Below are 13,096 nucleotides of genomic sequence, written 5' to 3' on the forward strand. Positions count from 1 at the left end.
CCTGCCCATGGCCCAGCAAATGCCCCCTGGCCCCCACTGCCCACTCCCTCGCCACCTCCATCAGTCCAGGGGTCATCTCCGGCGTTCCTGCCTTTAGCCTGTGTGGCTGCACGGGACAGGATGTCGTACAGGGAATCCAGGGCTTCCCAAGCGGGGAGCAGGTTGTCCACTGGGCCATCCCCACTGTAACTTCTAGAACAACTAAGAGCTGTTGCTTGTACTGCGGTCAGGAAGCCGGGGCACCAGGAAGACACCCCCAGGGCTGCTGGCTGCAGGGACGCACCACCTCAGCTGCCACCTGGGGAATCCTCCCCTCCCTCCCCGTGAGCTTCTGCTAGGTCTGCGCTGGCAGAGGGGGACACCTGTGCCAGTCTCTTGGGACTCTGAGGCTGGGGACCAGATCCCCACATCTGGCACCGAAAATCCCAACCCCTGCAGGCTTTCGCCGCCGCACTCTGCCTCCGAAGCTCCTGGAAGTGCGCTGATTATAAGCTCATTTGCTCCATTCCCTCCGGTTCCCGAGGGACTCCGGAACATGGCTGGTCTCCTAGCCTCTGCACACGGGAAGGGGGAGGAGGATGCTTTAGACATATAAAGACTTTGTTTTTTTAAAAAATACATTTTTATTTCAGAGAGGAAGGGAGAGGGAGAGAGAGAGAACATTAATGATGAGAATCATGGATCTGCTGCCTCCTGCTCGTCCCTCGCTGGAGATCGAGCCCGCAACCTGGGCATGTGCCCTGACCGGGAATCAAACCGTGACCTCCTGGTTCATAGGTTGATGCTCAATCACTGAGCCACATCGGCCAGGCTCTTCCACATTCTGGCCTAGCCTGCACTGTCCTGTCACTGAAAGGTGACTGTTTCTCACCTCTGTGCTCCACAGTCACTTCTCAGGGCCAGGCCAGGCCACTCCTCTGCCCACCCCCCAGCTCAGTGCCTGGTCCAGGAATGCGAGCTGAGCGCTCCTCTGTGAGGCAGGCCCTCCCTGGAACTCCGTCACCTCCAGGCTGTCCTTGCAGCCACGACGCCCACCTCCCACCCAAGAATGGGATCTGTGTTTGCGATGCACCACCTCCCACCCAAGAATGGGATCTGTGTTTGCGATGCAGAGTCACACCTGTGTTTTCCCCAGACCCAGAGTCTCTGGAATCATTTTCCATCGGAAGCAGAACCAGAAGTCCCCTGTGGATAAAGCTTCGAAGTGGGATATCTGACACTTAAAAGAATTCTTTCACAATATAACGGATTCTCTCTCTTTTATCCAAAAGACATTGAAGACTTGGATAATGACTGAGCTATATGCACTTAATATTGAGAATAGAAGAATATTTGTATGGAGAAATGAGGTCAGAATTGTGACCTTATATGTCAAAAGAGTATGTTTAACATTATTTAAAAATGATTTTAGAGAAAGGAAGAGAGAAAAAAACATCGCTTGTTGTTCTACTCATCCATGCATTCATTGGTTGTTTCTTGTATGTGCCCTGACCAGAGATCGAACCCACAACCTTGACACATTGGGAAGATGCTCTAACCAACTGAGCTACCCAGCCAGGGCTAAGAGTATTTCTAATAAAACCTGAAAATCTGCATTGGTATATATTCACCCTTGCCAACGGTATTCCACTCTAACACATATATTTATATACATATGCATATTCATAGGGTGTCGCAAAACAACATATACACACAAGGCTACCTGGGCCAGTTAAAGGATTCCTTTGGCTAAATTGTGACATTCTGATCACCCTAAAAGCACTCATGACTACAAAAAATGGAAATAAGTTGAGTCAATGGAAAGCCATTGGTGCATCCCAGTATTCTAAGAGAAATCAGTGTATGATATTAAAAGAACATGGCTATAAAAGACTATATTATTTTCAAGTATCTTTTTCATTATCCCCCTGGTTTTTTGTCCTGCTAGGTTTGTACAATATGAGAAAAATGCAGAATTCCAACCAGTTCTAGAAAACTTATGAAAGCATTACATCTGGATATGAGGGGTCCAATGGAATGGGACTGGCTGCCTTTGCAGTCAGATGGAAAGTCCTTTAAATAACCCAAAAAGTGCAAAATCCGCTGAAGCACTAGAGGACATTAACCTCAAATCTGTGAGTAGACAGAATAAGACGTGCTATTCATTTAACTCAGCGAATGTGGGCCACGAGAGCAAGCACTTTTGGAGGGCAATGGGTTCTCTTTTCATGTACAGGTCCACGGAGTTGCAACTATTGTGGGTGGTAAGACTGAGCAATGCATACTGGATGGGGTCTCTCTCTGCCCCCTTGTGGTTGTGTCTGGTAATAACTGAAACCAACAACAATTTCCATGTGTCAAAAAGTTTAGAAGAGCCCTAGCTGGTTTGGCTCAGTGGATAGAGCGACCGCCTGTGGACTGAAGGGTCCCGGGTTCGAGTCCGGTCAGCACATGCCCAGGTTGGGGGCTCAATCCCCAGTAGGGGGCTTGCAGGAGGCAGCCGATCAATGATTCTCTCTCATCATTGATGTTTCTCTCTCTCTCTCTCTCCCTCTCCCTTCCTCTCTGAAATCAATAAAAATATATTGAAGAAAAAGAAGGTTAGAAGAAATGGTGGCCTTTCTGTGCTTTTGGCTGGAACTCTATCCATTCAGTCTGATAGCAGGCCGTCTCACACTGAACAGAATCTATGACTGCCAAACGCATCACTACTGAAGTGCTGTTCAATAGACCAAACTTTCTAAAACTGGGTTCACGAAGAGGAAGGCCAAGGGGATGGTTGTTGATGAAAATGTGGAAAGCATAGCAAGCTGGGGTTCCAGAAACGGGGGTGCAAAACCTTGCTGGGCCAGACTTTAGACCAAATCACTCACACCATCTCTGAGCCCGGTTTCCTCAGCAGAGAAACGAGGGTGTGAACCACATGGTTTCTCAGGCCACATGGGTCCCTGGTGTTCTGAGAAGACAAAATGAAGACGTTTAAAATGTGAAGCAAGCCCTGACCGATTTGACTCAGTGGATAGAGCATCAGCCTGCAGACTCAAGGGTCCCAGGTTCGATTCCGGTCAAGGGCATGTACCTTGGTTGCGGGCACATACCCAGTAGGGAGTGTGCAGGAGGCAGCTGATCAATGTTTCTCTTTCATCGATGTTTCTAACTCTTTATCCCTCTCCATTCCTCTCCGTAAAAAAATCAATAAAATATATTTTTAAAATAAAAATGTGAAGCAATTTCCTAGTCTGGATTCATGTCTGTCCATAGGTAAGTAAAACCTTTTCACAAATAGGACTACAGTTGAAAAGAAAGAAAACATTACCACTCATTCTGTACTTTACCCCGAAGCTAAGGGCTTGGACCAGCCCGCCCTTCCCAGCCGGTTTACAAACAACTGAGAAGAAAATATATTATGTCTGTTAAATGCCTATTGTGAGGCCATTTAACTTTCAAATAATAATAGGAAGAATGCATTTTTCACTTGATGGAGAAATAGGTTGTAAGAAGGCTGCAGGGAAAGTGGAAAAGGGAACGGTCTTTTTAAAGAGGGAACAGAGGTGACGATGCTAGAGATACCTGAATGCCATCAGCAGGAATCGCCTGTCCGGTTTCCAAGTCCGAGCCGAGGCTGCCAATCAGGGCCTTACGTGATCTGCTCCGTATCAACCTGTGTGAACCTGGGCAGCCCCTGGAATACGGAGTTCATTTCGGGCACGTGTCTTACAACCATGACTAACGTCAAGCCTCTTCGCACGTATTTCTTCCACCAACAGGGTCTTTTCCAGCCTCCCTCTTACATTCGATCCATCCTTGCCATCCCTCAGAATTCATCCATTCCGGCTGGGTGTGTTTTTTGTTTGCGTTTACACTTGCTCTTCCCGAATGAACCAGTCTTGGAGAAGAGGAACCATCTTTGACAATCCCTTTATATTTCTTAAGACACAGTAGGTGCCTCAATAGATATTTTAAGAATCAAGGCTGGGACCATTTTGATTGACTAACACGTGCTAATGGAATCACGTATCTACAGGAAATTGGTGCCTTGCGCATGTCGATTCTGGTTGCCCACATTGGGAAATGGTGCTGCTGGTGAAAATCTCTTCATCATAAGGCCTTTAGGATTTTAAGTAAAATCCTACCTTAGAGAATATGACTGGGTCAAAGTTCTGGGACATAGTTCATTTTATTTATCAAATTTTAACTTTTCAACTTAATACTGTGCCCCAGTGTTTACGTAATAATTTAATATTAGGGATGTTATAGCAAATAATATTTAAACAGAGACCAAGGACAGCGTGATATCACATAGCCAGTGAGCATAAACTGGTTATTTATTGATGCGAACATATTGTAAAATTCCTCTGAATCTTCAAGAAAATGTATGTTGTTATGAATATATAAAACTGCAAATCTAAAGTGACTCTCCAAGGGACATATGTAATACTCTCGACAATAAACATTTAAAATTTTTTAAAAAATAATAAAGTGACTATCAAGATGTCATTGTTAGTGCATAAAAAATATTCAAGTAAATTTCCTTCCCACAAACATAGAAGAGTCGACCAGAGGGAGAAAGTATAAAAAACACCAGTTTCTATGTCGGAAAGGGCATGATGTCTGTTTCTATAAAACCGTTTAGCCAGTAGGAACTGCTATAAAACGACGAACGTTTTCTCGCTATGACGACATCCTGAAAACCTACGGAGCGTCAGCCCCTGCCAACAGAATGGAGAACACATGGAATCAACCCCCTTCTGCCCTAGAAAACAGGTCATTCACATTCCGGGAAAGAGCAAAAGACAAGTGCTTTATTATGAGAACTGTTCAAGTAAAGTTTCAGTGTGCACCAGTGGAAGTGAAAAGAATTGGCATCAATTGTTTGGAATGAACACTAGGTTAAAGAGGGGCTACACAGTTGCTGTTTTCCAAACACCACCCTTGCTAAGGCAAAAAAAAAAAAAAAATACACTTCGTTTCGAACAGAACTGGTACAGAGGAGAGCTACATCACAGTACAGTACAGAAGGTAAACTCCACCCACGTCCCCTACCGAGAGCCGTCTCCTGTGGGTGGGAATTACAGTATTTGTCACAGCTTTCGTGTTCTGTAGACTCAGAAGATACACTTGCTATGCCTCCGGAGTGTGCGGAGGGCCCATATGAAGATAGCACAGTCATTACAACATTCAGTAACATTGCACAGTCAACCTCCAAGGCTCATTCCGTATAAAGTAACGGGTATTAAAATGTACCTTTACTAGTGGTTTTACATCGCAGGGATCACTCAGTATGAAAGGAAACTAGGCAAATGCTCGATTACAAAGCCGCGCGTTCTAGGCCGAACGATGTGGAATAAATATAAGGAATCTGGCAAAATCGTAGAAACAGAGAGGTTACGTGGAAACCAAATGAACGACCACATGAGCGTAAATCAAAAATATGCTGCTATAAATAGTATATTTTGCTCCAGTCTCCTAAGGACTCACAGATATCACTGTGTCGGGGGTGGATGAAGAGGGTGAGGGGAGAAGGAGGCAGGCGTCCCCAATGCCAGTTAATTCCTGAGGTGGCATTATTTCTTAACTGATGCACTGACCAACACTGGGAAGATGAGTTTGTGCTATGAAACGGTCCGATATTATTATATTCCCACAAGGACACTGCAGTATTGGGAAGGCAGCAAATCTATTGCGATACAATAGCCAGATAAGGTATTGATTCTTTTTCATTTTGCTGCTACAATTAGCAGAGGGTCAGAAAACACTTTCAAGTTCAAAAGACATTGGATGTAGGTGTTCACTTCCCCTCAGTACTTCTTAGTTAGCTCAAGGCAAAGCTATAACTTATTTTCATGGACTCTATTTTAAAAACTCTAAGTGCCAACACTGTAAACATGTCGTAACGTCTCAACTAAACCTTGTCTGGTAACAAGGATAAGAGCAAAGATAAGCAGGAATAATTCTGTGTGGAATAAAGTCGATCTAGGGGTCAGCTTCTGGTTTCAATTTCAATACGACTTGAAAATAACTTTTTAAAAGTCCATGCTACAATCGTAAAGACTACTTCTGTGCACTTACAATTCTGGACACAATTACCTTCAAAATTACATGATGGAGGTAAGAATTTTAAAAACCCACCAGAATGTAAATAACAGGGAAGAATATTTTCAACTCAGAGCATCAAACGTACATTTATGTGCAGAAATCTAGACAACTATACAAGTTTTGAAGCAATCATCTGTTTTATTATACAACTCTATGAACAGAAAATGAACAGAAATACACAATATACTTACCTGTACATGTGAACCTACATTTTTTAGCTACAGATATTTATTATAGTTCATACTGACTTTAATTTTACAGTTCATAACTATGTATAACCTTATCGTGTTAAGGGCAAATTCTACATGGATGATTCACAGGCCCATCGCATTAGGCATTACCCAGTACATTCAAGAACTGTACCTCATTCGGATGTGTCTTCCCTGATCCTGCCAAGTGGAGTTCCTTTACAGTTTGAGCTCATTGGCTATTTTAGATGCGATGTTCTTAAAGGCAATCGACGTTCCAGAGATTCGCTTGAAGCGGACCCCGTTCAGCGACAGCCGCGGCAGTTTGCACACTTCCATCTCCCACTGCACGAGGCTGTCCTGCCGGGCATCGCCGTGGACGCAGAAGAGCAAAAACCTCTCCTTCTGTTCATAATCGCAGTTGTTTGCATCTAACACTTTCCGGATTTCTCGCATCATGTCATTGGGGTCCATGGAACTCGTGGTCTTCATGCTCCAGGTGAACCGCAGAGAGCGTGGCTTGGGGTCTTTCCCCTCTTCCTTGTCTCGTTCTTTCGGGTCCCCAGATGTACTTCTGGAAGAACAGGGCACAGGGAGAGAATGCAGAGAACAGTTCCATTCAGCAGAGGAATAGAGACACACACAAACGCTCAGGGGTCAGGATTCAGTGCTTCATAAAACAGCCTACTTTGCAGACTACCATCAGACCAATGCAAAGGCTCATGCCATCTTGCTGTTACAAAAAGCCGCCCCAGGATGCCCTGTTTGACTTAGTTAATATCTTCCATCTAAAATAGCGTATTTCCGTAAATGTACTTGTTTGTGGGGGACAAGTTTGCAGCCAGAAGTGAAGAACTAATACTTTTTGAGGTCCTACCACAGTTTTCTGTCTAAATTTGCAAAAGCCCAATCTTCATTTTCTGTACAATTGTACAAAAAGAGAACCACTAGCACTGTGCTTGTAAGTACACAATTTTAAAATATAAAGAAAAATTCCCTCCTTTCTATCTGTTTTTGGGGGGCAGGAGAAAGACTTGGGACAGGATAGTAGCAATGGCCACAGAGGGGTTACTTCTACCTGATAATGAAGAAAAAGAAGGTTGTATTGCAATGAGGTAAAGATGCCAGATCGTACCACACACAGGAGTGTGGGCATCGGGTCCTCAAACCGTGTCAATGCTTTGCTGAAGACATCCTCAAAACAGTCCACAAGGCTCCACATGCCTGCACCCCAACTCCTTGCCCCGCCCCTCACCGCTGCGACTGTCCTCCTCGCTCACTCCCACACACACACTGGCCTCCATCTGTTCCTGGAACCTACAGGGTCTGCGCTGGCCTTGAGGCTTTTGCACCAGAGTAGATGATTGACATGTATTTCTTAAAGCGCATCAACCTCACTGAATTTTCCTTACTGTAGATCTCCCATGAATAATACAGAACCAGACAACCCATTTCACAGAATCACAGAGAGGTAAAAGTAGTAGATTTTATGATTCAGAATACCCGGTAATTACATTTAATGAGCAATTATTCAAATATAGATGTTATAATTTTAATTTGTGAACCCATCTCACCTACATGTGATTTAAAGTAGTGGTACACTTTGAAAGTATAATCTACTATCTACATATATTAAACATTTTATATCAATATTATCCTATAATGTATATTCATGTATACATTTATATATGAATTTTCAGGGATACGTGTATACTCATGTTTCCCCCCTAATTCCTAGGCATCTGAACCCCCAAAGCTCTGCAAACTAAGCAAGCTTGAAAAAAAATAAGGAAAGAAATAAGTAGAGAAAAGAAATCTCCAAAGACTATGAACTAAGTATGGAGCGCATTTATCCCACTGTCTTCTCCAGCATTCTCTTTCTGCTCTCTGACCCTGAGCCACAGGCCTCCAGGAATGTGCAGATCCAAGCAGAGACATTTGTCAGGAGCACACGCACACTCAGGTCATGGGTCAGCATGCTGGGGCTGGAAGGGACCCGAGAGATCACGTGATCGGCCACTCATTTTAAAAACAGAACTGATGGCTCGGAAACTTACATTACTTTCTAAAGGTTATACAGCTAATGACTTAAAAGAGTGGTCGGCAAACTGCGGCTCACAAGCCACATGCGGCTCTTTGGCCCCTTGAGTTTTTAGCAAAGGCCAGCTTAGGAGTACCCTAATTAAGTTAATAACAATGTACCTACCTATATAGTTTAAGTTTAAAAAATTTGGCTCTCAAAAGAAATTTCAATTGTTGTACTATTGCTATTTGGCTCTGTTGACTAATGAGTTTGCCGACCACTGACTTAAAAGTAAGACTAGAAATCAGATGTCTTATTTCAAGTCTAATTTTCCTTGTGTTCCACCCAGGAAACTTGGTGAGCTTCAGACAACAGGCACATACGAGACATTTTCCGGGTGTATCTCAAGGGCATCCCAATGGCAACGTTAACTCAGGAGCTCCTGGAAATGCTGATAGCAATAACGACATCTATGCTTTGTCGAGCACTTACTCCATGCCAGGAGCTGTTCTACCTGCCTCACATGTGCTAATGCCTCACTGGCCCCTCACAACCACACGGGGCACGAAGAGGCAGAATCACTCTTCTGAAGTCACACAGATCATCTCGGGAACTGGCAGAAGAACACAGCTCAACCCACACGGTCTGGGCTCAAGAGCCCATGCTATTCGCCATCACGTCCCACATCTCTCTGCAAAGACAGAGACTTATTAGGACTGGCTTGGTCTCTCCTAGCCTCCCCACCGTTTCTTCTGTAAAATGGGACACTTTCCTCCTGGTGGTTGTGTGGATTCAATGACTAGCAAGTATCTTAGAGACAGGATGGATTCAAAAAGTTTGTTCAAACGCAAAAGAACAAACAAAAACAAAACCATGCAAATGAACTGAAATATGAGCAGCACCTGTGACACTATCCGATACTCAGGTCTCAGAGGGGAGTTTAGAAAAAAGAGAGGAGGAGACTCCAGAAGGGGGCTCAGAAGAGATGACTACGGGAGAGATGACATCAGTCCTTTGTGTTTATTACCAGGCAGAAGAGAGTGAAAAGTATGTGTCCTGCCTGCCTCTGGCTCCCTTCCACGGTGTGACTCAGGAACCTACCTCCATAAAGAAACACTGCAACTATAATGACTAAACATAAACGCAGCGCAGTTTGTAAAACGCACTACCTTGGAATGTTCGGTTAAGTTTTTTCCAAAGCTCATGATGTTTTATATTCCGAGTCATTTTAAAATGGAGAAATTAAATTGAGGCGTGCGTTCAACTGGTCAAAGATTATTCCTGAAGGAAGCCAGGGCATGTGTTCACGCGAACTAATTCAGGGCCTTTGTTCCTTAAATTTCCCATTTACAATATAAGCACAAGTAGTGACATGCCATTCATGTGGTCCCCAGGCCCCCAGGCTGCCCATCACAAACCCTGGGAGTGGGGCCCAGCCATCTGTTTAACCAAGTTCCGACTGTGCTCAAGTTGGAGACCCATCGCCAGGTCGAAGACACAACCAGTATTAAATGTCAAAAAACCACAGAGCATGCCAGGCGACCATTTCCACGCGTGGTCTATAGCTGAACACTCACCTGAAGTTTATCACTAACATCAAGTCTTCCTATGGACTTGGTCACCTCAGTGACCTATGCTACTTAAGACTAATATTAGTTACATCGTTTTAGTGAGAAAAGGATCAATATATTTTAATCTATTAATTCTTCTGCCAACACATCTATTACAGGACAGAAAGGCCATTTCTCTACAAAGCATACAATTCAAAATCATGCTTAGAAAACACAAACCTACAGTTAGTTAACTTACATGTAATTAAATGCTAAGCAACATGAGGGAAACCCATCCCAATATAAAAATTTAAAATACACATACTAGCTAGTGATTCATTCTACTCATGTTTATGAAGTGCTGTCGGTATTTCAAAAGCACGTTTGCATACACGGGCCCTGGCAGCGAAGGGTTAATAGTGGCTCCTCACCTTGAGGTGTCTGTTCTGCCACTGGCTTCGCCTTCACTTGGATCCCTCAAAACAAAGTGAAGGTTGAGATTTAATGATAAGAGTGAAAAATAGATCAAGAAAACCTACATCTGAAATGATTTTAAAATTAACTTGTTGAGCCAACTTCTAGCGTGACAGTTTCTGTGACTCGTCAGTCTAATACTATTTCTCATGTTTTTCAATATAACCACACTGAACTGTCACTCATTGAGCGTCTACTGGGTATTGTCAGGGAGGAAATGCTGGGTGACGGGTTAGGAATTTTTTTATACGTGACCTTCCAATTCTCAGACATGATTTTAAAGTTGTAATTTATTTTTTGGTTTAGTTTAGTTCAATCTAAAGTTAAAACGATTGAATAATTATCAACAGCAAGATTCAACTGCGTGTTTGTTATGAAACAGAATTCTAGTAGTCGCTCAATTTTAGAAAACATATACATTAACCTAGTAGTTAGAAATAAAGCTCAACACACATATAAGTATTTCTAAAAATAAGTACCCATTTTTAAATAAGCAGTTAACTTATTTCAGAAGTTAAGCTAACGATTCATGCACATGATAAAATATTACAGCAAACGAACAGCCTACCCAAGCAGGTGAGTCTAAAAACATGAACTCAATCTTAAACAGAAACATTGATCTTACCTGGATATCCACCTGTGAAAGAAAACCAGGAAAACTCTACTAATTGTCCTTTTGTTGAATGTAATTGATATTTTAAAAATCTACCAAAATTTTAACTACTTTGTCATTTTCAAAGTTAATTAAATATTGACATAGGAGTATCAAGTTGTAAACCCATTTAAATATATGAAGAGGTGGCTTGTGATAGCAAAATATTAATAAACAGCTGGGAAAAATGATCAACTTGAACCTTTAAGTTAATGTTTTAAGCATCCCTATGTAAGAGTGAGCTGTGGTGAAAAAATCAGCAGCTTTGTCCTGGCCGGGTGGCTTAGTAGGTTGGAGCATTGTCTGTACACTGAAAGGTGGCGGGTTCAATTCCTGGTCAGGGCGCATACCTAGATTGTGGGTTCGATCCCCAGCGGGGTGCATATGGAAGGCAACTGATGGATGTTTCTCTCTCTCATGGATGTTTCTCTCTCTCCCCCCCCCACCATCCTCTCTCTCTAAAAATCAATAAAAACATATCCTCACGTGAAGATTAAAAAAGAAATCATCAGGTGTGATGCAATTTCCAGCTTACAGAGTAGGTATAAAGAACCTACCCACAGCAAATGTGTCTAAAGGCTATTTAAAGGACTTTGAAATAATACAATAGTCTCCATCTCCCTTGATCGACGATTCTAGTGTAAATGGCTTTCCGAAGACCAGAAAGCAACTCTCTCAGGCGGTCATTTTGGCCAACAGTCTTCCTAACGGCCAGGAAGAGCTACTCCCCGGCTTCCTCTTTGGAGCTTTCCCTTATCCTTATCCTTCCTTTCTTAATGCTCAGCAAGCCCAATTCCTCTACCTTTCCCCCTATGAAAACCCCACTTTTCCATCTAAGCATTTAATGGCACACCGACTTGGTTGGTCCCAAAGTTTGTGAGGCGTCTTGGCTCCCAAAATGACCCCGAGCACACCCAGTTCTGGTCACAGAGGGTGTCTGTGTGTGGGTTCCACTTCTTCAGGCCTTAGTTAGCCAAAGGGAAGTGAGAAAGGCAAAAAGAACCAGAGAAAAACAGAGCTTGAGCCCAGGATGGGCTTCAGAAGGAGAAATAAGGGGAAAGAAGGGATCATGTGAGAGATGAGTTGAAAATATTAAATAATAAGGCTAGACTGTATCCTGAACCTTGAGAAATTCTCTAGTTTATCTCCAAGCCTCCAACACCGCCCTCTCCCCTCAAGTTCAATATGCTATGACCGCAGAGAGAGCAACTGCATCACCAGTCTGCCACTTGCCAAAGGACTTAGCCGGTTCATTCCTGGGACTGAAACTGACAACTGGCGTGTCTTCCTGCATGAAGTCACTTGTGGTAGATGATACAGCCCAAGTGCAAGCACTTTAGCAAAGCCAAGGCTGTTCATTCACACAGTGACAATGACCTTGGAGGGGAATGGAGCATTTTTTCTCCTCTAACCAAATCCAAAATTGACTGAAATGAGCTTAAAACCAAGACACTGAAAATAACCTGCCAAACTGCTGACAAAACATCACAATCTCCTCACTTCCTTTCTCTCGGCCCAGAAACCTGCTCAGAGGACACGAATATGAGCACCATGAATAAGAGCATCATGGAACCTTAGAAACTTCCAGACCAGCTGCCATCGGAGGCTGTGTCTGAACACCCTCATTCTCGATTTCAGGACCTGCTTGCTTCTAGCATTTACCAGAATTTATTACAACTTAGTGTTCCATTTGCTTTTTAAATTGCCTCCCACACTATTCATCCATTCACTCAATAACGTTTATTGAATGGCGTATTATACACCATTGTAGGCGCTCAATATTCAGCAGGAGATTCGGCATAAAAGAAAGCAAACCAACAAGTCCCTGTTCTCACCTTCTGGCTGGGAGAGACAATGGACAAATAAATGAAGTGCATCTATTATTTCGGAGAGCGTTAGGGCTACGCAGAGCAATGACGCAGGGACCCGCGGTGTTGGGAGGAAGAGCTGGGATTTTACAGAGAGGTGGGGGAAGGCCTCCCCGGGAAGTGGCATTTCAGCAAGGACCTGGAGGGGGCGCAGGAGCAGCCAGGCATGCAGGTCGTTCAAATTCACCTCAACCTGCACTGTGTTCAGCAACGTGTATCATCAGTGTGTGTTGCACACTCACGCTCGCTTTCTCAGGAGAGTGCAA

The 13,096-nt window shown here is 43.6% G+C and overlaps 1 protein-coding gene across 3 annotated transcripts in view; it reads right to left on the reverse strand.

The window, feature by feature from the left end:
• Nucleotides 1–4,761: 4,761 nt before the first annotated feature.
• MARK1 (microtubule affinity regulating kinase 1) overlaps nt 4,762–13,096 on the reverse strand; it is a 60,052-nt gene continuing 51,717 nt past the window's right edge. For 2 of the 3 annotated variants that reach the window (XM_080651196.1, XM_080651195.1), the window contains 2 exons: nt 10,268–10,312; nt 4,762–6,837 (listed from right to left, as the gene is read on the reverse strand). In XM_080651196.1, coding sequence (XP_080507322.1) covers nt 6,483–6,837; nt 10,268–10,312 — 400 coding nt within the window. In that variant the 3' untranslated portion in view covers nt 4,762–6,482. The remainder of the gene's footprint in view (nt 6,838–10,267; nt 10,313–13,096) is intronic. The other variant, XM_080651194.1, reaches the window with a different exon arrangement.

This window comes from Plecotus auritus (genome assembly GCF_963455305.1).
Source record: "Plecotus auritus genome assembly, chromosome: 14".
In the NCBI taxonomy this organism is placed as follows: domain Eukaryota; kingdom Metazoa; phylum Chordata; class Mammalia; order Chiroptera; family Vespertilionidae; genus Plecotus; species Plecotus auritus.